Source organism: Toxotes jaculatrix, chromosome 4, assembly GCF_017976425.1.
Source record: "Toxotes jaculatrix isolate fToxJac2 chromosome 4, fToxJac2.pri, whole genome shotgun sequence".
NCBI lineage: Eukaryota > Metazoa > Chordata > Actinopteri > Toxotidae > Toxotes > Toxotes jaculatrix.
Window position 1 is genome coordinate 10,193,785 of NC_054397.1, and position 26,159 is coordinate 10,219,943.

A 26,159-nucleotide genomic window follows, 5' to 3' on the forward strand; every position below is an offset into this window, starting at 1 on the left:
ATATATCTAATTCATTTTTTTTTCGAGACAGCTGCTGGGTAGCACCATGGAAGTGATTTGAAATGCTTTAGTGTTCCAGCAATGGATCAGCTTTGGCAATTAAGAGAGAAAGCCCAGAAAAAGGTAATGGAAGTAGGGGGAGATGTGTCTAATGGGCTTTTATCTGTGGAAACCAAATCCAGACAGACTAGTGGAGAGAGAGAGCGAGAGAGGAAATGGAGCCCCCCCCCCACACACACACATATACACACACACATGTACACCTATACACACACTTGGACACACACATCCCATCCTGACGCAGCTGACACTGTAGTTGGTCTGGGCCATGATCTGGATGTAAATTCACCAGTGGGTATCTGTGCTGTCATTGAGTAAATGTAACAGAGCTGGCCATGAATGAATACCAGGTGCTCTTAAGAGGCCGGACAGAGCCCTGTTTACATGGATGGGCCACGTCTACTATTTGGATAAGATGAAAAAAAAAAAAAAATCAAAAATATTTCACTATGTTCCTCCTGGCACCCAAAGAAGATTATTTTTAAGAGCTTATATTGCAGGCCTCAGGTAAAAGTCTTTGTGTTTGTAGCTGCTGCTGTCATAATCTGAATTCTGGCGAGGCTCTCCTCAAACTTTTCAAAAAAGTGATATTTTGGATTGAATATTAAACTCTTACGTTTTGATGAAATGCACCCTTGTGTATTCAAATGTATTTATTCATTCTGTGGAGTAGCTGATTGGACTTTCTTCAAAATATGTAAGAATAACTTGACAAGACATCTAAAACATGTTGAAAGTGTGGCATTTTTTTTGAAGCATGCTAATTCTTTCCCTCATTATAATAATGACATGATGGTCTGTCACGACTATCACGTTATTGTCACCAGATGAAGATCAGTTCTGACTGTTTGTGATAGTTCCATTATAAAACGTCAGAGCGTAAACAATGTGCCAGAAGAGTCTTCAAAAGTTCAGCTGTTATCTTCAGAGAAAAGCTGAAGCAGTGAAATGAAATCTGATGAGAATGAAAACATTTGCCTCTTTTATGTGTAACTGTTCTTTTTTATTTATTTTTTTATTTTTGCTTTTAGCACTGGAGAAGATAATCCAGGATGGTAGCACACTGTTCGTAACCAGCTTCAGTTCAACAAAGGCCACCATCACTTCACTCTCTTCTCCTGAACATTGACAACCATTCCCCAGCCATGTCTAACATAAACAATGCACTTTGCATTGAAAATGGACAGAATGCAGATGTGTCTCTCTTACAAAAGGATAATCTTCAGGATGGTGGATTAAGCCAGCTTTTGGATTATAACGCAGAAATGGAAAGGTACAGGTCTTTTGCAAACTTTTATAAAACCAATGGGGCATTTCCACAGACTGCTAAGATTGCCCGCATCACAACGCCCATTTTTCCCAGTGCTAGAATTGGCATGTCCCCTTGGAACTGCGATAACGCCATGCTCTGGGGAAGGAAATCAGCGGCAATAAACCCTAATAGGACCAGCATGCATAGAAATGACTCCCAGAGGCCGGGGAAGCCTGGCGTGCCGCCAGAGACGCTGCAAATGGCAAATAATAATTTCCTCTCTACCTTATCCCCCGAACACTGCAGACCTTTAGCAGGAGAATGCATGAACAAGCTGAAATGCGGCGCTGCTGAAGCAGAGATAATGAATCTCCCAGAACGCGTTGGAACTTTTTCCGCTATTCCGGCTTTAGGGGGCATCTCATTACCTCCCGGGGTCATCGTCATGACAGCCCTTCACTCCCCCGCAGCCTCAGCAGCCGTTACAGACAGTGCGTTTCAAATTGCCAATCTGGCAGACTGCCCACAGAATAATTCCTCGGCATCCAGTGGAAACCCAGCGAAGAAGAAAAGGAAAAGGTGTGGGGTCTGTGCACCCTGCAGGCGGCTAATCAACTGTGGTGTCTGCAGCAGTTGTCGGAACCGCAAAACGGGCCACCAGATCTGCAAATTTAGGAAATGCGAGGAGCTGAAGAAGAAGCCAGGCTCATCGCTGGAGGTGAGAACCGGGGCTCTGCTTCCCCTTCTTTTGTTATTATCCCCTTGCACTCCAAAGCATTAACCTTTTCATCCAGTCACGTTCTAAGCCCTTGAAAATTGTTTCCATGCCCACCCATGCCTGAACATCCCCCCGGCTTCGCAAATCTGCCTACCCGCCTAGCCTAATTGGCAGTAATTAGGGGTGTTTGTGCGGAGCGCAAGCTGAGCTTGGCTCAGACACCCCTAATTGCTGCCAGTCAGGCTGGGGCTGGAACGCATCCGAACAACCCCGAGCTTGGCTCAGCTCCAAGCAGGGCTGGGAAATGGTTTTCAGCAGAGAGCCATCCCTCTCTGCACCCGGTCATTTTAACCAATTATGGAAACCGTCTCTGGATGGGGAGAATCAATATCCCACAAAGCCTCAGCCTCCGACCACCAAGAGATGGTGAGAGTGATGGCAGGGCTGCTGATGGCGTTTCTCAAAACAGCCCCCAAGTAAGTTTTGTGTGGAGAGGGTAGTGAAGCACCCAGACAGATCCTCTCCCACTGATCCTGTATGAATTGATTGGGCATCTACAGTGGGGTTGAGATGAAATCATTCTATATTTGTGTCATTATGGCCAATTATGGATCAATCTAGGGCATGATGCATATGAGGAAGGGTGCAGAAGCAGAAAAAATCAGCGTCACTTAGAGAAGAGAAAAACATGATAAGCCCTGGCTTAATTGACAAGTAGCAAGAGGCTTCATTAGGACACAATCATAGAGCGGTGTTGTTTTTAAAGGTTCATTTTAATTGATTTATTTACTGGATGATATTTGGTTATCAAGGGCAAAGGTAGAATATGAATGTTAAGATGCAAGTATGGTTCTCTTCACTCTGAGAGTTTGAATTTGCTCACTGATTTAACATGAGCCTGTATGGATGAGTCACCAACAAATGCAACCTGAGGGCCTGATGATTTGCTCATTAATTAAGTGATTACATAGAGAGGAAAAAGAGGTTAATTGTAAAATATTACCTAATCTTATGCTTATGGAAAAACACTGTGTATTGATTTCTTTGGTTCACTATGAATCCATGATAGATTTTTTTATAAATGTTTATACAGATAATACTTTATGTTCATTTAGGTGGGTTTTTCTTATGAGTTATAATGTAAATATATCACCTTTGCCTGTGCCTGCCCCTTTTCAGGAAATTATGGAAATATTCAAAGTAGACTGAGACTGTGCCTGAATTCAAATGTTGAAGCCTGTTCTTGACCAAGTAGAGGTGACAAGCTCCATGTGACATAATATATGATTATTTATTCATATAGTTTTCATCATTCATGTCTTATGTACTCTACACTGTAGAGCTACATAGAGGTTTTCTGCTTATTCATATTCACCTAATACCCCTGCTTAAAATTGTTGCAACTTTGAATGGTTTTTACAGGAGTCCCAAACATCAAAAGCTTTAACACTTTGCAACTAAAACAGAATTTGAGAAACTAAAATAGATCAGTTTTTTTCCAAACCTGCTGAGCTTTATTTCAAATTTTAGTTAAGATTCCAAAGTTTCCAAAGCTTCGAATGGAAATAAATTTTTGGAAAAATATCTGTACACTGCAAAAACTCTTCATCTGGACAAGTTCTAAAAAATATGTTTTCTCAAAAACATGGAGAGGGGGAAATCTGCCAGTTCAGTGAGATTATTTCAACCTGTTTTCACTTAAGAACCAACTTGTTTCAAGAAACTTCCAGAAATTAGTGTCTCTAATCTTCAAACAAGAAAGAATAAGGCAGGTTTCTGCTGTAGAATCAACAGAAATCTGATTTTAGAAACTACCTGACACAACTTGATTTACATAAAAAAGTAGAAATGTTCATCATATTTCATTGTTCTAAGACATGAGACTATTACAGTAGGACTCAAATTACAGACAAAAATGATAAGAAAGAGGTTTTTAGCGTGAAATGGAGATACTGTATCTAGATTATTTCCATTTAGCGCAGCCATAAAAACCATGTTGTCAGGGGAATATCTTGTACTGTAGCTTGCCTGTGTTGGAACAAGCTGATACACATGTGAACTGTCACACAGTGTGGAAAACTCTGATGCTTCCTATAAGGGGGCAGATATGGGGAAACCTGGGTTTAACAGTTTGAATAAAGAGGTCACTGATGGGTTATTGGTTATGGCTTGGACACTCCAGAGGTGTTAATCGGAAGCTCATTTAATGTTGACTCCATATTTCATGTACTAACAGGTGTCCCAAACAGGTGTCCAGGAAGCTGGCCTCACATTCTTAATGCATGGGTAGAGTCACTTTTGGAAAACATCCATTTGCAAAGACGGTTAGAATTACCAAGGGTGTGAAAACCCCTCAAACAAATCCACACTTGCTTTAAAAAGCTCCTTCACTGAGTTCAGTAATTCATAATATGGACTTCTCCAGCAGTAATTGTTATTTTTGACTCTGCATCTGTAATTACAGGTGCCCCTTCCGCTGCGGAAATGGGTTTGAGTTTAAAGGCATCGTAGAGGTGTGAAGTTGTGCCCTCGCTCAGTCTTAACTTTTATACGTACATTAACAAGGAGTGGGTTTTTTCACCTTGTTGATGGTGCTAATGGTCGCTCACATTTCAGTGGGATTTGACTGAGAAGTGTGAGGAATCAGGTGCTGGAGTGGGTTTAGAAGAAGAATTTACAGCCTATACATGCAAATTCACATGAACAGCAGCACACGTTCACACTTTCGTTTTTTTTCTCTCTCACACACACAAAAAGACGCACGCGAACATGCAGTCACACTCACATCCACATTCTTACTACATACTGTTCTCACAAACAAACAAACAAACACACACACCAAACATGAGCAGAGTGTACCTTTTGCTTTGGAAGAGACGATAAGCTACTGGCAGCCAGTTAGATTTGGCTGTCAGTGTTTTCCACATGGGAATCACCCTGAACTAATTATATCTTAAGCAGCGGTGGAAAATGCAAATCAGAATTTTACTCACACCCCTGAAATTGGAGAGCCAATTTAATCTAATACCCCCTTTAATTTAGCGCGCTAATGCAAGGCCCTAGAGAATTGCCCTGTGTCACTGCTGTGCTGTTCTGCAGCAGATTCTGCTCCCTCTCTCTCTCTCTGTCTCTGTGCTGCTCGCAGGCTCCAGGATGGATTAGTCTGGCAGAGGAATTTCATCTAACCTAACATTTCCTGAGCAGTTACCTTTGCATAGCTTGAGCTCTGATGGCTCAGAGGTCCTTCATTAACTTTTAAATGAAATAATGCTCATATGTGGGCAAGCTGCGTCTTCACCTCTGTTTACCTCACCTGTTTACCTCAACTTGACTTTCATGTCTGCAGAGCGAGAATTACATTTTGTAAATGTAAAAGTAATACTTGCCAGCATGACTTACTTTTCAAATTATTTTACACTGTGGCACTAATGCTGGCATTGTGTGAGGGGATAAATGTCCTTATTTTCTAAGTTGTGTGCTCCCCAATCTTTTTGGCTTGTGACCACTTAAAAAGAAGCATTATATGCTTGTGACCCTGCGTCATAGGTTATGGCCTTGGTACAGCCCAAATATGTGAAATTGTTTCACACAAATGGCCAAAAATTAAATAATTAGAATATATTATACTTACAATAAGAATTACTAAACATAGATTTGTGTAACACAAATATAGCTTTTTTTTTCTTTCTTGGATGCATTTAATCATCTTGTCACCATTTGGATTTACCTTAGGCCCCCTTGAGGGGGTCGGCAGCCCTCATGCTGGGAATCACTGTTTTAAATAATTTACAATATTTGTTGGAAATCATAATTCTGTGAAGCTGACCAAAAGATTTTCTATGACAAAAGTCTGACCAGTGGAGTATATCGCTAAAGAAAGACTTACACCCAAACTATGCTTTCGGTGAAAGATCCATCCAGACAGTAACAAAACCAAATGGTTTTTTTGTTTCATTTTTTTTCATGATTTTGCTTCCAAATGACTCTCAGTACTGCAGCCTTTACATCCGGAGTCTAATGCCTTCATATAAATGTCTAAAACAACATCCCTATTTGTGATTACCTTAGATAGAAACATCCTCACATGCCTCATAATCATAGGATTTTATATGCCAGTTCACTGGGTTGGTGACCACATGGACAGGAACAATTTTACTTAAATAGTACTTCTGTTCATAATACTGTAAAGACAAAGCAAAATCTTCGAAAGAACAACATCCAGAGAGGTACCTAATTGATTAGTAGTATAACACAGGCTAGAAAAAGCTGGAAGAGGGCAAAACAAGATCCAAATCTACAGAATTGGATCATTCCTCCAGTTAACAAATGTCAAAGGCCAGCATCAAGTCATGTGCAGGAAAACCTAGAGCACAGGGATATTCTTTCTCTTTCTTTCTCTCTCTCTCTCCCTCTGTTCTTTGTGCAGCATTGATATGAGTACATGAAATGGGTGAGATGAAAAGGTGGCATGGCTGCCTGGAAACCTTTGCTATTGTGATAAAAGACAAGGCCCAAAATGGCAGGAAGCAGGACCTTGAGGAAAATAGCTTGGATTCAGCCTCTTAATGAGAGTGTGGGAGCCAAATAAGCAACAGCAGCCAGGTCTAATTTGTTTTAGGTGTGCTCAGAATAGATAAGGATAAATCTGTGGCCTTCACCCCATCCCCCCAACCTTTGCCTCCCTGGAGATAACACGGAGTGCTCCCAGCCAATCTCCGTGGGCAAAGGAGAGGGGGTAAAAAAAAAATAAAAAAAAATAAAAAGCAGAGAAGGAAAAGCCTGAGGGACAGACGGCCTTTAGATCTGCAGATCTCTAACTTACTGGATTTATTCAAGCTTTAAAACTGCAGATTAATTTGGTCGCAGAGGTCTGGGGGTGTGTGAAAAAAAAAGAAAAATGAGGCTGTACGCTGCTGCGCATCTCAACCTAAAGGGCAACCTTAAGCTCCTGTCAAGACAATAGGATTCTGCCATCTGAACCACGATGCAGACCGCTTAATTATACACATTTTCCCTGCAAGCTGCCGTCAGCTACTTAAGAGCATGGGCCCCCTTATTCATTGTCATGCCCTTTTTCCCCTAGATTGGTCGTGCCGTGTGGATTTTCTGTCAACTTCCATTTGCACAGAGTATCTGTCCTCCTTAGGCCTTTGCCGATGTGCTCGGAAAGGCACAACCACACGGCACTGTTAAAGAATTCATCGTTTTTGCCACTGCCACCAATTAAGGCCAAAGCGTAATCGGAGGCGTCCAGACGATGGCCTTACATTATGTGCTCTGTCGCCTGCTCTGCCCCTGTTTGATTTAACATCCCTGGTTCAGTAGTGAAAAAGAACTCATCGTCATTGTCTTTATTATATAGTGAGGAGAGAGAAAGAGAGAGGGGGAGAGACAGAGAGAGAGAGAGAGAGAGAGAGAGAGAGACATGGGGGTAGAAAAGCAGCCCAGTGGAGGGTGGACAGCGTGAAAGAGCAGGTGCGGGAGGACGTTAATGTGTGGCACTTTAAATTTTAAACAGATGAGAATAAATTATTGATGCTGACTCTGGCTGAGAAGTTAAAAGGTATCTCGTCATTACTGAGAGCCTGTATGAAAAAGTGTGAGAGAAAAGTCTTCAGTAAATGCATCAGGGGATTGTAACGAGCAGAGAGCATCGCAACAAGGTGCTTCTTTTTATTGTTCTCCAGAAAAAAAAAAGACGAGTTCTTGACTTACTTTGATTTCTGCGCATCTGTTATGTTTTGGCTCTAATGTAACAATTAAACTCCATATGTATGCATATTCTTAATTGAGTAAGTGCAACAAGGCCAGTGGCAAATGAGTGACTGAACTGATGTAACATTAAGAGTGAAATTAGAAAAGTTGTTTTTGAACATGGTTTTCCACATTTTCAGTATTTTGTTACCGAATTTCTCGAACAGTCATAGAGCCTCTGTAATTTAATGCTCATTACAGTGATTGATTATAGTTGTGGTGCTAGATTGCAAAATATATATATAGTCATAGAGCCACTATAATATGTTGACTTTTAAGGACATCCAAGCTAAGGGATGTTGAAAACCCATCAAATCAAAGCTGGCTATTCCACACAGTTGGAGGCTATAATGAGCACAAGTGATGAAGTATGGAAATGGACAAATGGAAAATTCTTATTGGAAAAAACTATACCCGATATCAATTAGTTAGCTGGTGAGCATGTTCAACCAAATTTATTCAAGTTGGTTGTACACTAACGCAACAGTAAGACGTTGTTTAACCATTCCCATCATATTCTTGGTGAATACATTGATTAATGCAATGCTTGGTAGTTCCCGGTTATACGAGATTCATGTAACTCGTACGGTAATTTTATTTGCTAAACAGAGTTGAATTCACAGGTTTCTGAAGAGTTCATGCTGGAGAGTCAGCAGGGGCAAAGTCATGTAGTTTTATTGGGTTACTTAACCCACATTTGACAATCATGTTAAAGTAGGCATGCAATTAAAAAGAATGGAATTGATTGCTAGGAGGACAACCACAAATCACCACAGATTCATAGTGTAGGTTTATAATAATTCAATGAAATGTTCATATTTTTATATTAAAGAAAAGCAGCGTCAGCTCAGACCTGCACTGAACCCAAGGTGTTGATGATGTGCTCTATATGATGATTTGTATTTCAGTGTACACCTTTGCTTTACTTCTTGTCTCTCTTTCTGTCTCTCCTGCTCTCTCTCTCTCTAAAACAGTGATCACTTTGACAGACCACTAAATTACAGTTCTGCTATCGATTTCTAACACTTTTCCTCAAGCCAAACCTCAAAACTGTCCTCATAACACCTGCTTCCTGCTATGGCTCTGGTTGACTGGACAGCTCTTGTTGCCTAAGATGAAGACATTACCCTGCCCTCAATGCCAGGATTTGTTATAGTGCATCAAATTCAAGGATCCAGATCAGTGAGGTCCTTCATATGGACTATAGTCGTTTTATATGTAAACAGACCACACCATTGCTGCAGTGATAATACTTTGCTACGGAATGCTAAAAAAAACAAACAAAAAAAAACATTGCTTTAGCAATTCCTTAAGATATTGCTATTTAATTTTAGATTACCTGTTTATGATTTTACTTGTCATTCTAACCTGTTGACTGATCTGGGAAAATGCAATGTCTTTCTTTTATAAACCAGCCCATCTGGTCACTACTTCCAGAAGTGGAAGTGCTAAAACAGTATGAACTTCTCTTTGAACTACTTAACCCATTATTTACATTGTTTATATATTTCCTGTCACTGCCTAAAGTTTTCCAAATATTTCTTTCCCTCCAAGAAGCTCTTTTTTTCACTGTTTTTTTTTTTTTTTTTGTTAAAACAATCCATCTGGTCTGCTTTTGTTAAACTGATATAATCAGTGCATGAATTTGGTAGGTTCTTGTATCTGAGACCCAATCAGTCATTTCTTTGACCCTATAGATTACAGGTATATTCAGGTATAATTGTCAGTTTTGATGTATAAATTAAAAAATAAGTTTTTGTGTAACTCATCAGATCATAACTGAAAATAGAGGATTATGAGAAAGCTTTACGCCTTCTCAAAAGGTTGTTCTTTGGCAGCATACTTATGTGTAGTCGATGGGTTAGAGCATAGGAAAACATCAGAATGTTCCTTTAATTGTTTCACTTGCAGAGCGACTTGATACACGTTATAATATTGAGCTGCAAAAGGAAAAAGACAACTCTGTATCCAATCTATGTTAACCTCATTGCAGCTGGCAAAACAGATGAAGTGTAAAATACAGGGCAATAGATTTGCAGTTCCGCGGATACACTAATGACTTTATATCTGTAGGTTTAAAGGCAGTACTGACAGATGGCTTTGTGCCATTCATCCACGAAAACTGACGTGAAAGCGAATTTCGTGAGTGACAATGGGTGAGGGGAGAAATCAGTCAACGTGGTTTAAGCGTCTCAGTTTCTGCAAGTCAAATCCTTGCATGTTGCCACCTCCTCTATTGTGGCTCTGCTCTCAGATTATGAATATTTCATGGCAAGCATCTGACACCATGCCCAGAAAGATATTTCAAGGTTTTTTTTTCTGATAGAAGCCCTGGGGTTAGAGAGTGTCACATAGGCGTGAAGTCAGTCTGCGGCCCCCAGGCAAAGGATAGGATTTATGATGCACCGGTTGATGACATCAGGTGGATATTTTCATTCCTGAGCAGAGAGCCCCTTTGTCCTCCACGACTGATAAAAACCATTGAGCTGTTCACAGTTTGTTGTCACTCCTCGAAAGATCTGTCTGTGGCGTTCCGTTGTATAGAGAAATGATTTCAATCTGCTCAGAGTGCAAGCTGTGTTTTGACAAACTGTGACCGGTTTCCCCGTCTGATCAGCGTGGTGCTGGAATGACTAAGCAGGGAGGGAGTCTGCTTGGATTAGCTCTGTCTTAAATGCTGCCTTTAGCATATTACATTGCCCACTGGCTTTCTCCTAACGATATCTCTCTTGTTTTCATCTTTGTTAAGTTTCACTTTCCAGTTTAACTAAAGCCTACTTATGTAATTCCTCGTTTTAGGTTGCTCCAGGTGGAATATTAGTCTTATGATTCTAACTAGATGACTTTAATCCTTGTTTCTCTTCCTTCTTAGGAAGGAGGGTTTTCTCCCTCATGTCTGGAGATCTGACCTTACAGTGTTATTGTATATGCATCTCAGCTATATTAAATAAAACCGAAATGAAACTGAGACATAAACAAATGTAAATGGTCAACATGCAGTATTTATCTTATAACCAACAGAGTTATAAAGTGAAAGTGTTTTTCTTTAGTCTGAAAGAAATTTTCCTTTTAATGAAACATCTAGAAAATTGAACCATACCATAGGTTTATGCTATGGCGACCAGTTTTAAACATTTCAACTTTGTTTTATGAGAAGTCATGCTAATTTTTCCAATTCAGTCTGGCAAGGAGGAGGGCTGTACCCATGAGCCTCAGCTGCCTTGTCAATGGAGAAGAAGCCAGTGAGAGACACAAATCAGTGCTGTAGTAAAGTCAAAACAATTTGTTGTTGTGGTTTCAAGCAAAGCAGGCTGACTTTTTCCAAAATTTACCCAGAATCACAAACTGAATTAAGTAATATATTATATATCATATTTTTTTGTGTACACAGATTTGTGTCCTCAACTTTAAAGAACCAAATATTTTCTAACACAGTTGTGTGTCTTTTGTACTGATGATTCAACCAGCGAACTTCCATGCCTGTTGGAGCGTCGTGGAAGTGCTTCAACTGTGAGTCATCCAGCACTGTCAATGAAAAAAAAATGTATGGAAATTTTACTTTCACATCTTTCACCGGCTCCTTCCTCTTTGCACCTCTGTTGTGGGGGGTCCAGATCCAGAGGTTGGAAGCCACTGCATTAGTATCCAATTTGAGTTTCTAATGACTTGTTGGAAGTTAAGTGCAGACTTCGAAATGACATTAACTTTTCTCATGCTTTGTTAACCCCTACGTGAGTCAGTACCAGCATTTCCTTCCTATAGATTCTTCAGAAGAAGCATAAAAGTATAAGCAGATGAAAACTGGACGCGCATATTCAAAATCTTATTCGCTAAACTGAAATTTTTGTTTCTCACTAAATTTGATGCACAGCTTAATTTGTCTCAAGTCTCAGTTACCTGAATGCAGTTAAAGATTCAACTTGAGCTGTGTGTATTTTCTAATCCTAACCTAAATATTATGTTGATTTACAGTAAATATGCAGAGCTCTGCGTATAGACCTTCTGAGTTTAAGGGCTCCCACACAGATGCTGAGAAATCTGCTCAAAACAAGAAGGCCTGCTCCTACTTTGCATTTCAATTTAACATTTCAGAGAACTGGCAGCATGTTGCCTCGCTTAGCCCTCGCTTCGTTACACCCACATGGCTTCTCGCCGTGCTTGCTGACGTCTTCCGCTGTTCAAAGGGCTGCAACTTGGCTGAGAAATTGGGGATTTCCATACCAAATCCCTCAGGTATCTACACACTCAAACGCGTGTCCTGTTCATCTTCCCCCTCCTCCACGGCTCCCATCCGACAACGCCTGCCCTTCTCCCTGCTCTGATTTCCCATCTCAGTGCTCAATTGACCTCTCCGCTGCATCTCTTTGTTTTGTTTTCCTGAAATCTCAGCAGCACCTGAAAGCGTCTCTGCTGTCTCCCATACAGGGTTTGCTCCCAGAGGAGAGTTAGCTTTGTAGCAGCCCTGTGTAAAATTGCTTTACTTGGACAAGGGTACTTAGGTGAAGCTAATTGAAGTGGAGGCCGGCACTGTTGTACTTAGTAGCAGGTAGGTGATCCCAGCTACATACGGCAGCCTCTGACCCAAGGGTGCTGCCTCAGTTTCTTCCTACAAGGGTCAGCTCAGCCTCCGTCTGTGTGGGCAGGGATTTTCCGTGCATGATAAATGGAAGAAGCACAGCGTCTGAGCACTGTTTCAGCAGCAAAAAGTCGCTCCCTTTTTAACCTAGATATCTCACACTGTGTAGGAGGATTGTGTGAGATTATATTCTGTTATGGGATGAGAGAGATCCAAATAGTTACTGAATTAGTGTTACTATTAAAGCATACCTGACTATGTGTAAGCTCCTAAAAAGGAAATATGCATCTTTAAAGCCTTGTTTCTACCATAGTGTCTTATTCTAATGACAAATGCTGATGAATTACTGAGTAAAACCTGCACCCATGTTTGAACTTGGCATTCATTTTGAGCTCAACTACACACCTCTAAACAGTGACAAAATCTGTCCACAGACAGACAGACATAAAAACACCTGCCAAAGTACTCAAAACCACCTCTGTGGTAGATCACACTACAGTAGTTGTCTCCAAGACCACATTTTACCATGATGAGACACAGACACACACACAGAGACACTCACAAGGTCAAAACAATAACAGCCACGCTGCTGATTAAGGGAAGATGGATTCAACAAAATAAAAAAAAAAATAGCAATACTAAAACTAAAAAATATATAATACTTTTTTTGGTTGGATACCTGTTTACAATTTAGATTATTTGCCACATTCTCACTTGTTAATTATACTTCAGATAGTTTTTGGACTCTCCCTTTTCTTCAGGCAAAGCTGGTCAATATTCCACGATTAAAAGGATAAATTCACAGTGATTCACAAAAGACAGAAATCTGATGCTGGACTGCACTCTGTGGTTTGAAACCTTCCGGTATCTTGCTCCTTAGGCCACGCCCCAGTCAGCGCTGTCAATGGCTCAGCAGGTGTTTTGCCTTTGGCAGGTGATGGAAAACATCTGCTGTGACATCACTAATGGGGGCGTGTCCAGAGGACAGCAGCAGACTGCAGTTCAGCAGTTTCCTTCGTATGTGTTTCTATGTGGATTTACATTTTCAAGCATTGTCCCGTAGCCGTCTCAGTTGCTATCGACATATACCCACTGCGGTACCTCGTAAAGTCACACATTGCAGTGCGGCGCCAGTTAAACTGGGCCGGTTCCATTTCACTATCCACTCAATGGCTCCCTGACTGTTTGATAAAAAGTGTATTTTCTGAAGCCACTGAGGCTTGGCCCGTCTCGCCGCAAATCCACTCCTATGGAGGGCTAGTAAAATATACGTCCTGCAGGAATACTGCACTGTAATTACATTCCCCCATTAGCATACGGAGGCTTGGAGTCACACTGCACTCAGCCTCCAGCAGCACTTTGCCATATGGTCTGTCTGCGCTTCTCGGGCAATATTTGGCAAGACTCTTGCAGAAGGTCAAATATCAAGTCAGAGGACTGTGCCAGAATTGGATCTATGCTAATTGCTCTCTCTCTCTCTCTCTTCCTCTTCTCCCTCATCCATCTCATGCTCCTCTGCTCTTCACTCTCTCTCTTCCCTCCCTCTCTTCCTCTCCCACTGAAGTAAGTAATCTGCTTTAGGATGTTTCTGAGATGGAGATGGATTTGGTTTTCCTTCGCTGCCCCTCAGCCTAATCTCCCCCCTGTGACCACCCCGCCTCTCCCAGGCACAGCTCTTAAGCACACCATCATACATTCCCCTACCACCCCCAGTCCATACGTGCCTAGTCAGCAAAAAACTCCCAAATTCCTCATTACTCACTAACATCCGCAATACACTTAGCTTGATTTGCTCGAATGGATGCCTGGTGCAATGCTGGACCTTGAATTAAAAGATTGTAGCTGTATTTCAGTGGAGAAATGCTTTCACAACATTGGTGTACTTGGATTCTTTGTGTGTGTACATTAGTGCAGTGAGCATATTCAGCACATTCAAGTGGGGAAGTTTTACGAATACATATTCCATTTAGAGGATGGATAGCTTATGTTTTTCCAATAGATTTGTTAATATCTCAGTCTTAGAGTCCTCTATGGAAAATCAAATAAGTTAAGGATTTGGCAGAATGCAAGCAGAAAGATCCCTCCAAGGGCTGACAAACTGAAAATTCATTGTCAACCTTGTAGAGGTTTTGATCTCACATTGATTAGGGAGGGAAATGCTGTTGTAAAAATTACAGCTGATTCAAAAAAAATACTTAAAAATCACAAACCTTGATTTAAAAAAATTTTTAAATCATGATAAATGATGATATTTTCACTTGCAGTTAGGGTTCGCCATGAAAGCACAGCTCTGATTTATTTGAATCCATCATTTATGGCAACTGTGAAAAATGAATGGTGTGGAATGAGAGTGGGTATGTGACCTCTGTGTTCTTACACACCACAGGAATTTAAACTCCTCTCACTCCGTAGACTGCTGTCCAGTGATCTCATATTTCTTTAGAAAGAATTAGATGCTTCTTAACCGATTAAAATAGCAGAAATATGTCGTCAAATTGTTAGAGGACTGAATGCATTTGTTTCAGACCTTCAGTTTTATTTCATTTGAGGCCTTCGATAAATCAGGACTGTTAAAATAAAACAACTACATACATACTGCTTAGTATCTTTTCTTTGGCTTTTGTTGTTATTATTATTTTCAGTCTGTAGAACTAGTGAAAAATTAGGCTAATGGATAGTGTTCCAAATGAAATGCTGGCTGGCTGCCATGACACTGTAAGATTGTGGAGTTAAAGATCATGGAGAATTGTTTATATTATAGTTTTGAAATAGTATTTTATGAAAACCACATATATCTGAGTAGATTTTAACCATATTTTAAGTTTAATTTTAAAAAATGTAATTTGCAGTTCAGTGCAATTCAATTTCCACAGTTTGCTGTATCTGAATGGGACAATACAATCGCCTCTGGCAACTGCGCTATCTTATAATAATGATTTAGATTTAATTTAATGCAGGTAATATTCAAGGTTTAAACTTGTGCACAGAGCAGAATCTGCGTTACCGTGTTGTGATGCAGGACTGGGGGCAGTAGCGTGTGGATGACTAGATGAGTGGTCTGTCCGTGATAGCGGCCTTGGAGAGGTACCTTTTATAAACGGCATTGGGTGGCTAGAATATTGGCTACAAGCCTCAAGATGAGATTTCAACCCCCACTCACCAACACTGGTAACAGTGCAGGTGATGGATTGCTATACCTTCCAGGTTTGAGCTTGGCAACGCCCCAATATTCCTGCAGAATAAAGTGACAGGCAATATATAACACATCAGTTAAGGCTGACTGCACCGCTGAAACTTTTTTCCCCCCCTTCTTTCTTAGACCTGCAGATCAGTCCTGAATGTTTGGCTGGCTCTCAAAGTCCTCCTGCCTTGACTCTGATGAAACATGCTCTTTCTTTACTCTTTCTTCTCATCTCCTCCCAGTTTTGTCTCCCTCACCACCAGTTTACCTAAGAAAATAATCAAAGTCATTTCCCCCACGTGTTGTCATTTTATATTGAAATGATCACAGACTCTGGAGCATGCAAGGTACAAGGTGTTCATGTCAAAAAGAAAACAAATTTACTGACCTGGGATTGAGCACAAATTCCTGTATGAAAAGTGTTTGTAATTATGTTTAAAAAAAAAAAAAAAACAGCCAGCGTCCACACAAGTAAAGCAGTGTCAGCTGGAGTTTGAGTGTGAGTGTGTGTGTGTGTGTCAAGACGGGGAGGGGGGGGTGACAGTGGTATTTATTTGTATATATTTTGTTTGCAGCCTGTCAGAGCTGCATCCAAAGGATTGCAGTTATGAAAAGTGGCCTGGTTCCTGGTGTGTAAGTTAATAAATAATGGGTATTGTCAGGGTAATGTATGGGCCATGTGTTATAATGAGCATTCGGAAACACATCAGCACACACTCCCACAGGCCACTATTCAACCTGCCCAGTGCCACTGCTCCTCCCTGAGATTCCTCCCTTCCTTCTGCCTTTCTGCCTTCCTCATATCTATCTCTGGCCTCCTTCTATCCATTCCATCTTCTCTCTGATTTTTTCCGCTGCTACACATTTTTTTTCCAGGATACTTTCTCATCTCAAACACATTTCTTTTTAATCTCAGAGTCAGAGGAGATTCTTGAGAATTCCTAGACAGAAAAGGAGCGGGGGAGAAGGCGAGTTTGTAGTCTGAAAAAAAATCCACCCGTAATTATGGTGAATTAAAAGTTTTATGATGTTGTGCACGCCTGTGTGTGTGCGTGTGCTTGAGTGTGTGTGTTAGTGGGAAGGAGGGGAGTGGCGGGGATGCGGGGTCGGGGGGGGGGGCCTCTGTGACAAGGCTGGCTGGGAGCATAGAGCTGAGGGTTAGTGCCAGACATGTCTCAAGAGAAACCGGGGCACATTTGCAATCACCCCGAGTTCAAAAGGGTAATTTATTCACAGTCTGTGGTTAAAGTAGGTCTGCTCAGAATGCCAGTGGGATTGTGCTGGGAAGCAGAGTAGTAGAGACACATTATTTTCATTTTTCCTCTCCCCTTCTTGTTTTTTTTTCTCCCTCCCTCTCTTGCTTTTCCCCTCATCGTTCTCTTCATCGCCTGTTGTTGTTTCTGCAAGCCCTGTGTGGCGTCTTTTAACACACGCCGGCGAGCATATTTCACTTTTACACTCATTCACATTGACGTCCCGGTGCTGATTGAATTTTGAGGCGCTGCGGCGTCTGCCATTATCATCCTCATCGTCTTGAGTGGTTTATCTCTGGCCCCAGCTCAGTGTGACGCCAAGGCTGCAGGGGAGAGGAGGGGCAGGGCAGGGGTGGGCTGGGGGTTGAGGACTGTTCGTGTGTTTTTATTATTTGTGTAGAAAAGATAGGAAGGATTGGCCTTAACCTGGTTCTTTAAAATTGTGGTTGGAGGTTTATATTGTGTGTACACGCATGTGTCCCTGCAGAGGTAAGAGCTGCCTTTTCAGACTCAGCTTTAGTCCGGCTTGTTTGATTATGACTCAACATCCCGTTCTAGCCAGTGCCGCCTTTCTACCGCGTCGTCTCAATCAGCCGTCGACGTGGCTTCACCATTAACTGCACCTGCCAGGTTCAGTTAGGATCACAGGGTGTCATGGCTGCCCAGAGACCGCACACTGCCTCGCCAGACTCAGCAGAGAATTATTCCACCACATGTCAGTTTTACTGTGCTGTTATCACCAAAAGCCACCGGCAGACACTTAGAATACACTGCCTACTGTGGCGGTGTGGTGGGGTTAATTTGAGGTCTGGAGAAATCTCTTCCTCCTCCTTCAGTCAGTTCAATACTCAGTCGTGTGCATTCATTGCCAGAGCGGGAAATTGTCTTTCCCTCAGTGTGTCGTTGTAGCCAGGTTGTTTGGTATGCTCTGCTGCAGAGGCAGCGGTGTTGACATGAGGCTGAGCTGCTGCCACGGCGTCTTGATTTGAGGTGAAACCTTGGTGTTGCTCCCGTGTCCCTGGTGTAACACTATCAACCCTTACCTTCTCCCCGCCTTTTTCTCTTTCCTCCCACTTCATCCCCCCTCTGTCTCTCCCTCTGTCTCTCCCTCTGTCTGTGTTGTTTCTGTATTCTTGTGTCTTTTCTCCCTCACTCTCCCTGGCGGTTGATGGAGTGATTTTGAAGGCACATGCAGGTGGGGGAGCAGACAATGCGGAGCTGTGCTAATTGAGCCCTCTTTGTGCCTGGTCACTGCAGTGTGCCGAGGCCCGGGAGTGAATCCAAGCAGCACTCAAGAGCCCCAATGGATCGATAACGCGGGAATTTAACAAAACAGAGACATGCCGAGTGCCCAGATCAGGGTCATTATTGTCTCTGGCGAGCCGCACTTCCACCAGGGACTGATCAATGTGAGAATATGGATCAAGATAAACATTCTCATCTCCCCTTTCTCTCCTCTTTGCCTCTTAGAGCATTACATTCTAAACCGAGAGAGCAGAGCTTAAGGCTGAAAGCGCCCATGTGGATGCACCATATCAAATGTATACATGCTTGTTGTGCTCTCTTCCGTGTGCCGTAATAGGAAGACGTTAACTAAAAAAAACTAAGCTAATAATTGATTGTAAAGAGGGTCAGGTTGATCACTTTCATATGACCATGATCATATGATCATTTGTAGAGTCAAAAGCAGACATTTATGTTTGGAAATGTTATGAATAGTTGATTTAAGTTGAAGTAGTTAAACTTCAGAGTACTTAAAGCTTTCAGTGGTGAGAACAATGTCGAAAGCCACGAGAAAAATGAAGAACTGCACAGTGGTCAGTTTGCCAAAGAAGGCCACATCATCCATACGTAGCTCACATGTTCATGTGTTTTTTACTCTGGGGACTCAGAAGGAAACAACAGTTGTGGGGAGAGCATCACTTGTATTCTATAGCACAAAGTAACTCGACATATTGCAAAACAAATTTATCAGGGGAAATTATATATCTACGATTTCCCCCCGAATGTTTTCTGGTGGCTCACATGATAAAGATCACAAAGTAGCAACTGTGTGGTTCAAACTGTCTTAGCCCCTTTGTTTCATGCCACTCACCCATCCTTTTTCATCCTGTTCTTTTCTTCTATCACATAAAAAGCAGAAATGACAAGGAAATGTATTTATCAAAAGCCTAATTGCTTCCAAAAATGATAAAATACAATTAATGGCGCTACAGTGACATAACAAGGGGGTGGGCAACAGCTCATTGCAATTAGGCAAAAAGAAAACATCAGATCTGTGAGAGCATCTTGACCCTTCCAGAACCTGATGGTGTTTCATTTCATCCACGATTTTAAATTGGTGGCAATGGTATCCTGCTGTTCTGGGTCCCTCCGTTATTCACTTGGAAGGATAATAGTAATTGCTTAATGTGGTGTGAAAAAATGGTAAATGGTTGCTTTACACATAGGAAGGAATGTATGTGTCCAAAATTAGTGTGATGCTGGGCTAGTACCTGTCATAGTGCAGCTTAGTTTAGGTTCAATGTCTGCAGAGAAGGAACATGCTAAAATTTTATGAAGACTATATGTATTGTTTAATAAACACGTTTATTCATTTCATGTTTTTTTTTTCTAATTAATTGTTATTGGAGTTTTTTTTGTTTGGTTAATATACAGCAAAGAATTTGCTGTTAACTGGCTAATAATCAAATTGTTTCACCTCTGCTGCTATGCATTATATATTATATCAGACAAAACTTTTCTCACACGTCAAACCAAAAACTTAATTACTCACATTTTTTACTTTTTTACTTACAAATGCTTGGAATCATTCATTTCCGGAAACAAGACTTCAACATGATATGATCATATTGTCACAATATGATCCCACAAAGAGTCTGTATATGTTGATATTAAATTACTGCCCAGCCCTGTTGTACAATCTAAATACTTTATACATTCAGCCCAAAAACTCTGCCTACAAGCCTGAGTGTAGGAGACTGACTGGTGCTGAAGCGCTCATCAGTATGCCTTTAAGGAGCCACGGATGACACTTGGTATTAAAATGTCAAATTGCCCTCCACTCAGACTAAAGTGATTTTAGTTGTGATTATGCACCATTTCCCCCCCTGTCAACAGCACAAAAAAAAAAAAAATCAAAAAATGTGCTAATTGGTCATGGGGATTGGTGGGAGAGTTCAGTATTTTATGTCTCTGACTTCCAAATGAGTTTCGGAAGGGAGAGGCTGTCACTCTGGTGTAGAGGTTTTGGGGAGAAAGAGGAGGGGCAGCTGCTGGCGCGGGCTCAAATTGAAATGATGCACTGTTCCCCCTCACTGCAGCTAGAGCTGCAGTAATTAAATGCCTCATTGTTGCTTCTTGGGAATTTGTATTGAATATTTCATCCAGCGTAATGATTATTTGGGTGTGGGTGGGATGTGGATGTAATCACCTTGGCTGGCTCTTTGATGAAAAACTTGTTTTGGTGGTTGTGCTTCATGGCCATTTTAAGTGCCCTTCTGGGTTTTTACTTTACATAGAGTCCATACTGTTTCAAACTGCTGTTACCCCCCCCCCCCCCCACCCCCCACCCCCCACTGGTCCTAATATTATTGATTACTGGCTGCTAAATATGTCTGTAATTTTTGAATATATAAATATATTTGTTGGAGGGAATACATGACAGTGACCTCAGAACCTGCAAATTAAAATGTGCCCTTCACATTTTGTCTTCCACAGAGGACACCTGTCAACAATGGCGAAGCTTTTCGGTGGTTCTTTTAGAGAGGCGAGCCGTGGTCGCCGCATCCAGCAGCAAGAGAGCAGGTGGGACTCTTGACTCTCTGCCAGGAGCACTCGATAGGTTCACAGAACCCAACATGCTCAACACATTTGGAGAGGATGAGAGAAGAAAAAGTGGACAGACAAAAAGATAAATGAAAAGATAATGGTGTTGTTTTAACTCTGTAATTTCCTTTTCTGTGTAATTATTGTACCTTTTGACAGTATCATAATGTATATTTTTGGTGTCTATGAATGTGTTTTCAGTGTCGTGGCTGTAGGTTTACAGCCAATCCTATGTAAAGGACTCAAACAGACAATCATACAATCATCCTGAATCCGTCAAACAGAAGAGGCCACAAGGATTGATGATATAACAAAACACAACACACTTTACTCTGGAGCAATAATCTATTCTGTTGATTATTCTTCAACCTTTCATTTCTGTTGACTCTTCAATTCTTTTATGAAACTAAATCATCCTCTAGTTTTTCTTATTATTTCACCTGAAAACCACATTTTGAAATGCCACTCTAAAATTAAGACCGTCGCCGGCAGTGTGATGTGTCTCATCGAGAGCGACAACGTGAAGGATGGCAGCAGTGCTTCTGTGATGGGCTTGTTGACTTGTTTCCCCGTGACGTGTTTGAGTGGACTCACTGCAGAACAGGGCACATTGTCTTGCGTGGTGAGTCGCTCCTCTTTAAAATCAAATCGGGCGTCATTTGATTGTGACGCACTGCTGTCTGGAGGTCATATTTTCAAAGATGGTCCGAGTACATGTTTTTAACATATCTACTTGGGTTGTTGTTGTTTTTTTTTTTTTCTTTCAGTTTGGATCACTAAAGGTTGTTAACTGTCTAAAAGGTAGGGAGTAATGCCAGTAAAGGAATTGTAGGTTATTTTGAAAACATTCAAATTTAGAATTAATTACATAATACTATACATATTTGACATATCAGATGTTGTTCTGGGGCTAAGGGATACTCCGGACTTTTCTCCTGCAGAGCAAATAACAGTCCTTTCTCCTTCAAAGTAACGTTAACACATTCCAAAAACAGAAATTATTCAATAAGTTACTCATTGTCTTAAACCCTATTGTTGCATGTGTAAATGTGTTTTGGTTTTAAAGATTACTAAGAATTTGTATATTGTTGTTGTGATGCTTTTATGTGTTAAAATAAAAAAAAAAATGACTTCGGTAAAAGACATCTTGACAGAAAATGTTTGATGTACAGGAATCACCAAAGACCGAGAGCAAAATAAATCCACCAATTTAAAAAAAAAAGAAAGTTATCAGTGATCAGTTATGATCACACGATAAACCTTTTCCTGTTTTTTTTTCCCTCCTGCAAAGCATCAACAGAAATAACAACCAGGAGGAGATGGCAGAAATATAACAGCATTGGTTGCCTCCCCAGTCACGTATTCCCTAGAATACTAAAATGTTGCATGGAGAAGAGTGGTTCCCAGAGGCAGCAGACTTTAAAGGACTACTGAAATCCCATGTGGTTTGTCATGCTGGAATGCAGGGTGGGGAGGGATGTGGGGAAGCAAGAGAAGGGAGGATGGCGAGTGCGGGGGGGGGCAAGACAGGTTTCTGAGATAGCTTGAGTAACTGAGCGATCGCCGGGTCTTTGGGTTTCAGGAGTAGGAGGTGGGGGGAGTTGTTATGGGAAAGAGGGACAGCAGTAGGAGGGAAAGGGAGGACAGAGGCACATTTGGGCTGTAGCTGAGGTGGGGAGGGGTGTCACTGCTGAGGAGAGCGAGCAGAGAAGGAGGAAATCATCCGGGACCGACTTCTCCCCTGACTGAGCACGCTTGCCATCACCCAAATTGAGCCGCTGACTGGTTAGGGCCAGCCAGGAAGATGACTTGAAGTGCTCTGCAGCGGCAGAGTTGGCGGCCATGCGGCGTCTGAGGCGCCCAATCCCGCTCACTGGTCATCAGAGGTTGATAACGTGCATCAGGGGTGTGCTGGCTCGCTCACTCCCTGGCTGGTGAGATTAAATAACATCAGAGACAGCTCTCTCTAATCCCCCCCCTCCACCCCACCTCCCACTCTGCGCTCTGGAACTGGGATTTAAAGTCCTCAGGCCCCAGTAGTAATGTTCAGTTTCCTGTTTCAGACAGGGAGAGGCAGAGACAGAGGTAGCAGGAGTGCATTAGCAAGCTAGCAGGGTGGTAGGAATATACAGCAAGCCCTCAGTCCTCATAAGTCCACAGGTTCAAGCCTCCAAAAATGTTTTGAACAGGCTCACAAATAGCATAACTTTGGAAGGATGGGAAAGAAGCCTGGGTCACTCCGAAGTTCAAAAAAATGTTTTACCAACCTCACTAAAGATGACTAATTATCAAGATTTATCTTGCTTGATTCATCTTTACTTAAACAAACAAGCAAAAACAATTATTTGTGGTTTTAGCTGGAGTCACATACTTCAGTTAAAGCCAAGAATAGTTACAAAACTTAAGTCCACATAGAACAGAAAGTGGTGCTTTTACTGTTTAGGTAAGAATGAAATAAAATAAATACAGTTTGTTAGTTATTAAGTTATTTATCAACGTGCATAAGAGTTGTGCCAATCTCTAATTCGTGAAGAGAAAGCCAATATGTGTTTTTTCCAAAATGTCAGACAATTTCTTTATAAATGCCACCTGAGGTGTATAACAACAAAGATGTGTTTTAGCTCTTAAATTACACAAAACCCATGCATAATTCTCAGTTTTTGTTTGATAGATGTTTTTGCCACAGCTGGTGGTAGGCACACAGACAGGGAAGACCCAAGTGCAAACACAGAGGCAGGCTAGTGCTGGTGCTCGAGCCGATTCCAGCTGACTTTGAGAGGCAGAAGGAGAGAGGCAGGCTACACCCTGAACAAGATGCCAGTCTAACACAGGGCTGACATATAGAGACAAACAACCACTCATGTTCACAGTCACACCAATTTAGAGTCACCAATCAACCTAATCTGCATGTCTTCGGACTGTGGGAGGAAGCCAGAGTACCTGTAGGAAACCCATGCAAGCAAGGGGAGAATGTTCAAACTCCACACAGAAAAGCCCCAACCGGTGGATTTAAACGCTTCTTGATGTGAGGCGACAATGCTAACCGGTACACCACCAAGCCGCCCGGGATTTTTAAATTCTTCCAATGAAAAACTAACAAACCTCTTGGTGACCCGTATTAGCGAGAAATTATGTGATTCTGTTTGAGAAACATCATTTTAGAAATAAAATTTGTACTAGTTTTCAATAATGCTTAAATAAGATTTTATAGCAGTGAACTCTACTTGAACCCAACTGTACACACATCCCAGTGAAATATGCTGATGGTTAAGTCACTCATATGAATTACTATTGCAAATAGTGCAGCATTTCTGGAGATGAAGTCATTTGATCAGTTAAAGAAAGCTGAAATGACTTTTTAGACAAACAAATCATTAGGCCTATATGTCATTATGGCATCGCCACAGATGAGCCACAGGACTGCAATGAATCTTCACTTGTCCTGTTGACAGAGCAAAGATGTGGGGTATTCTACAGAGAGGTGGATGGTTTCTACACTGTAACAGTAAACACAGATCTCTCTCTCCGCCTTTAAGCTTCATAACGATCCTTCCTGCAAAACTAAGAGTGGCTGAATATCAGCTGTCACTCAAATAAATACTAAGATGAGCAGAGGTCCCTGTGATGCCAGTCATGCCACTGTGTGCCAGGGGTTAGTGGGCCAATCAGATGTGCTTACCCTCTCTGTGTCCTCCACAGAAATGCAGAGTCTCTGTGATAATCCCTTTAGGGATTTTGACTGAGAATGCTCCCTCACTCTACTGGCATACTTCTTGGCACTGAGGAGAGGAAAAACTCAAACACCTTCCTGTGAGGAGGTGCTAAGAGAGGACGTGTACTATTAGAAAATGAATGCAATGCTGAAGGAATATTGAATGACAGAGGTAAAATTAACCTGTCACTTTAATTTAAACAAAGTGAGTGCATTTTATGTTCTAATTTCAAGGTTAATACCATCTTAAAAACTGTTTATGTCATTTTATAATCCCGTTCAGTAAGTAAATTTTTTTTGACTGGACTGCAACAGCGAGGTCTGCCCTTTAAAAGCAAATGTCTGTCACTGACTGACTGATGAAGTTACACAACTGGTCGGCCAGTTGAGTGTTTCGCATTGGCTGTTGCTCCTTCAAAATGAAATGGCATAAACAGTTTCTACTATGTCATCAGGGGGGGCGTTTACAACCAGCGTTGCTAACTTAATACCTTTGTCACTAGATTCAGACCCATTTAGCAAACGGGCTTTCAAAAAAGCACCTAGCAACATATCTAGTGACCTTTTGGACAAACCTCAGCTACTTTCCAAAAGAGAATCACTAGTAATGCCCTGAGAGCGCAAGGCCGGGCTGTCCCTCCACAGGCACACCTCTCTATGTGTCTCTAACTTTCTCTCTGAGTGATCATTGCAAGTATAACTGAAATCACATCACAGCACAGCCTTTGTCTTTGATTTATGTGTTTGGTGATTTTTTTTTTTTTTTTTTTTTCAGGGCGATGCCACGATTATAAAACCAGGATTTTAGAAGTCTTGACTGCTGGTTAACATGTAGTCTTAATGGGCCACATTTCTGTCACTATTTCATACTTGTTCCATTTTCTCACAACAGAAACAGAAAAAACATGTAAATGAGAGCAGCTTTGTTGCAAATTTGGCTGTACTAAATTACTGTATATATGAGCACAGTGCGTAGGAGAGTAGCAAACAGGTAAAGGGCTGAAACCAGCTGACAGTAGGCAGAATGCAAATACAATGCAGTGACGTCAAGATATGCTAATTAGCTTATTACATCATCGAGCGACATTTAGTGACTTTTCAAGCTACTTTCCAATGAAAGTAGTTATTCACAGCGGTTCCACAACAGTTTACCAGGCGGCCCAGCCATATACTAGGTTTTGACCTATAGTCTTGTTGTGTAACAAATCCCAATTCCTCCTATCCATCTTCAGCTGTGAGGGGACTGAATACTTACAGATACTCATGCTGCACACACTTATATACCATTACACAACGCACATAACATTTTCCCACACTGAGTCACTCGCACTCACACAGAGGACAGAGAAAGAGACAGAGAGAGAACGACACGTAGAGCCTCCTTCCTTCCCTCGTCCCCCCCACCACCACCGCCACCTTGTCTTTCATTATTTATTTACTGTCTGCAGTTTTTCCATCGCACGCATATTGATGCAGAGAAAGCAGGGTGTGAGTGCGTGTCAGAATCATTTCCTGACGAGGGAGACAAGGTGGAAGTAATCAGCAGAGCGCTGATGCAATATGACAGCCCCTAGAACCGCTGGTACACAGTTAAGAGCAGGAGGGAGAAGAAAAACATCTCCCTACTGAAGGAAGCAGCAAGATTTGCACAAGCAACATTTGGATGGAAAGTAGATTTACAAAGTTCTAAAAGTTTGGGGGAAGAAAATCGGATTCTAGGGCTGTTTTGTCTGAGCTCTCTGAAATTTTCTCCTAAGGTGTAAAAAAAAAAAAAAAAGTCTGTGGCATAAAGACAGACAGTGTATTGTTTTTTTTAAAATATATC

At 41.5% G+C, this 26,159-nt stretch overlaps 1 protein-coding gene across 1 annotated transcript; it reads left to right on the plus strand.

Annotated features, from left to right (window-relative positions):
• Nucleotides 1-1,205: 1,205 nt before the first annotated feature.
• cxxc4 (CXXC finger 4) lies at nucleotides 1,206-20,766 on the plus strand. The gene is made up of 2 exons (XM_041036823.1): nucleotides 1,206-2,030; nucleotides 20,515-20,766. The coding sequence occupies exons 1-2, from the start codon at nucleotides 1,206-1,208 to the stop codon at nucleotides 20,557-20,559; spliced, it is 870 nt and encodes a 289-aa protein (XP_040892757.1). The 3' UTR covers nucleotides 20,560-20,766.
• Nucleotides 20,767-26,159: the final 5,393 nt, after the last annotated feature.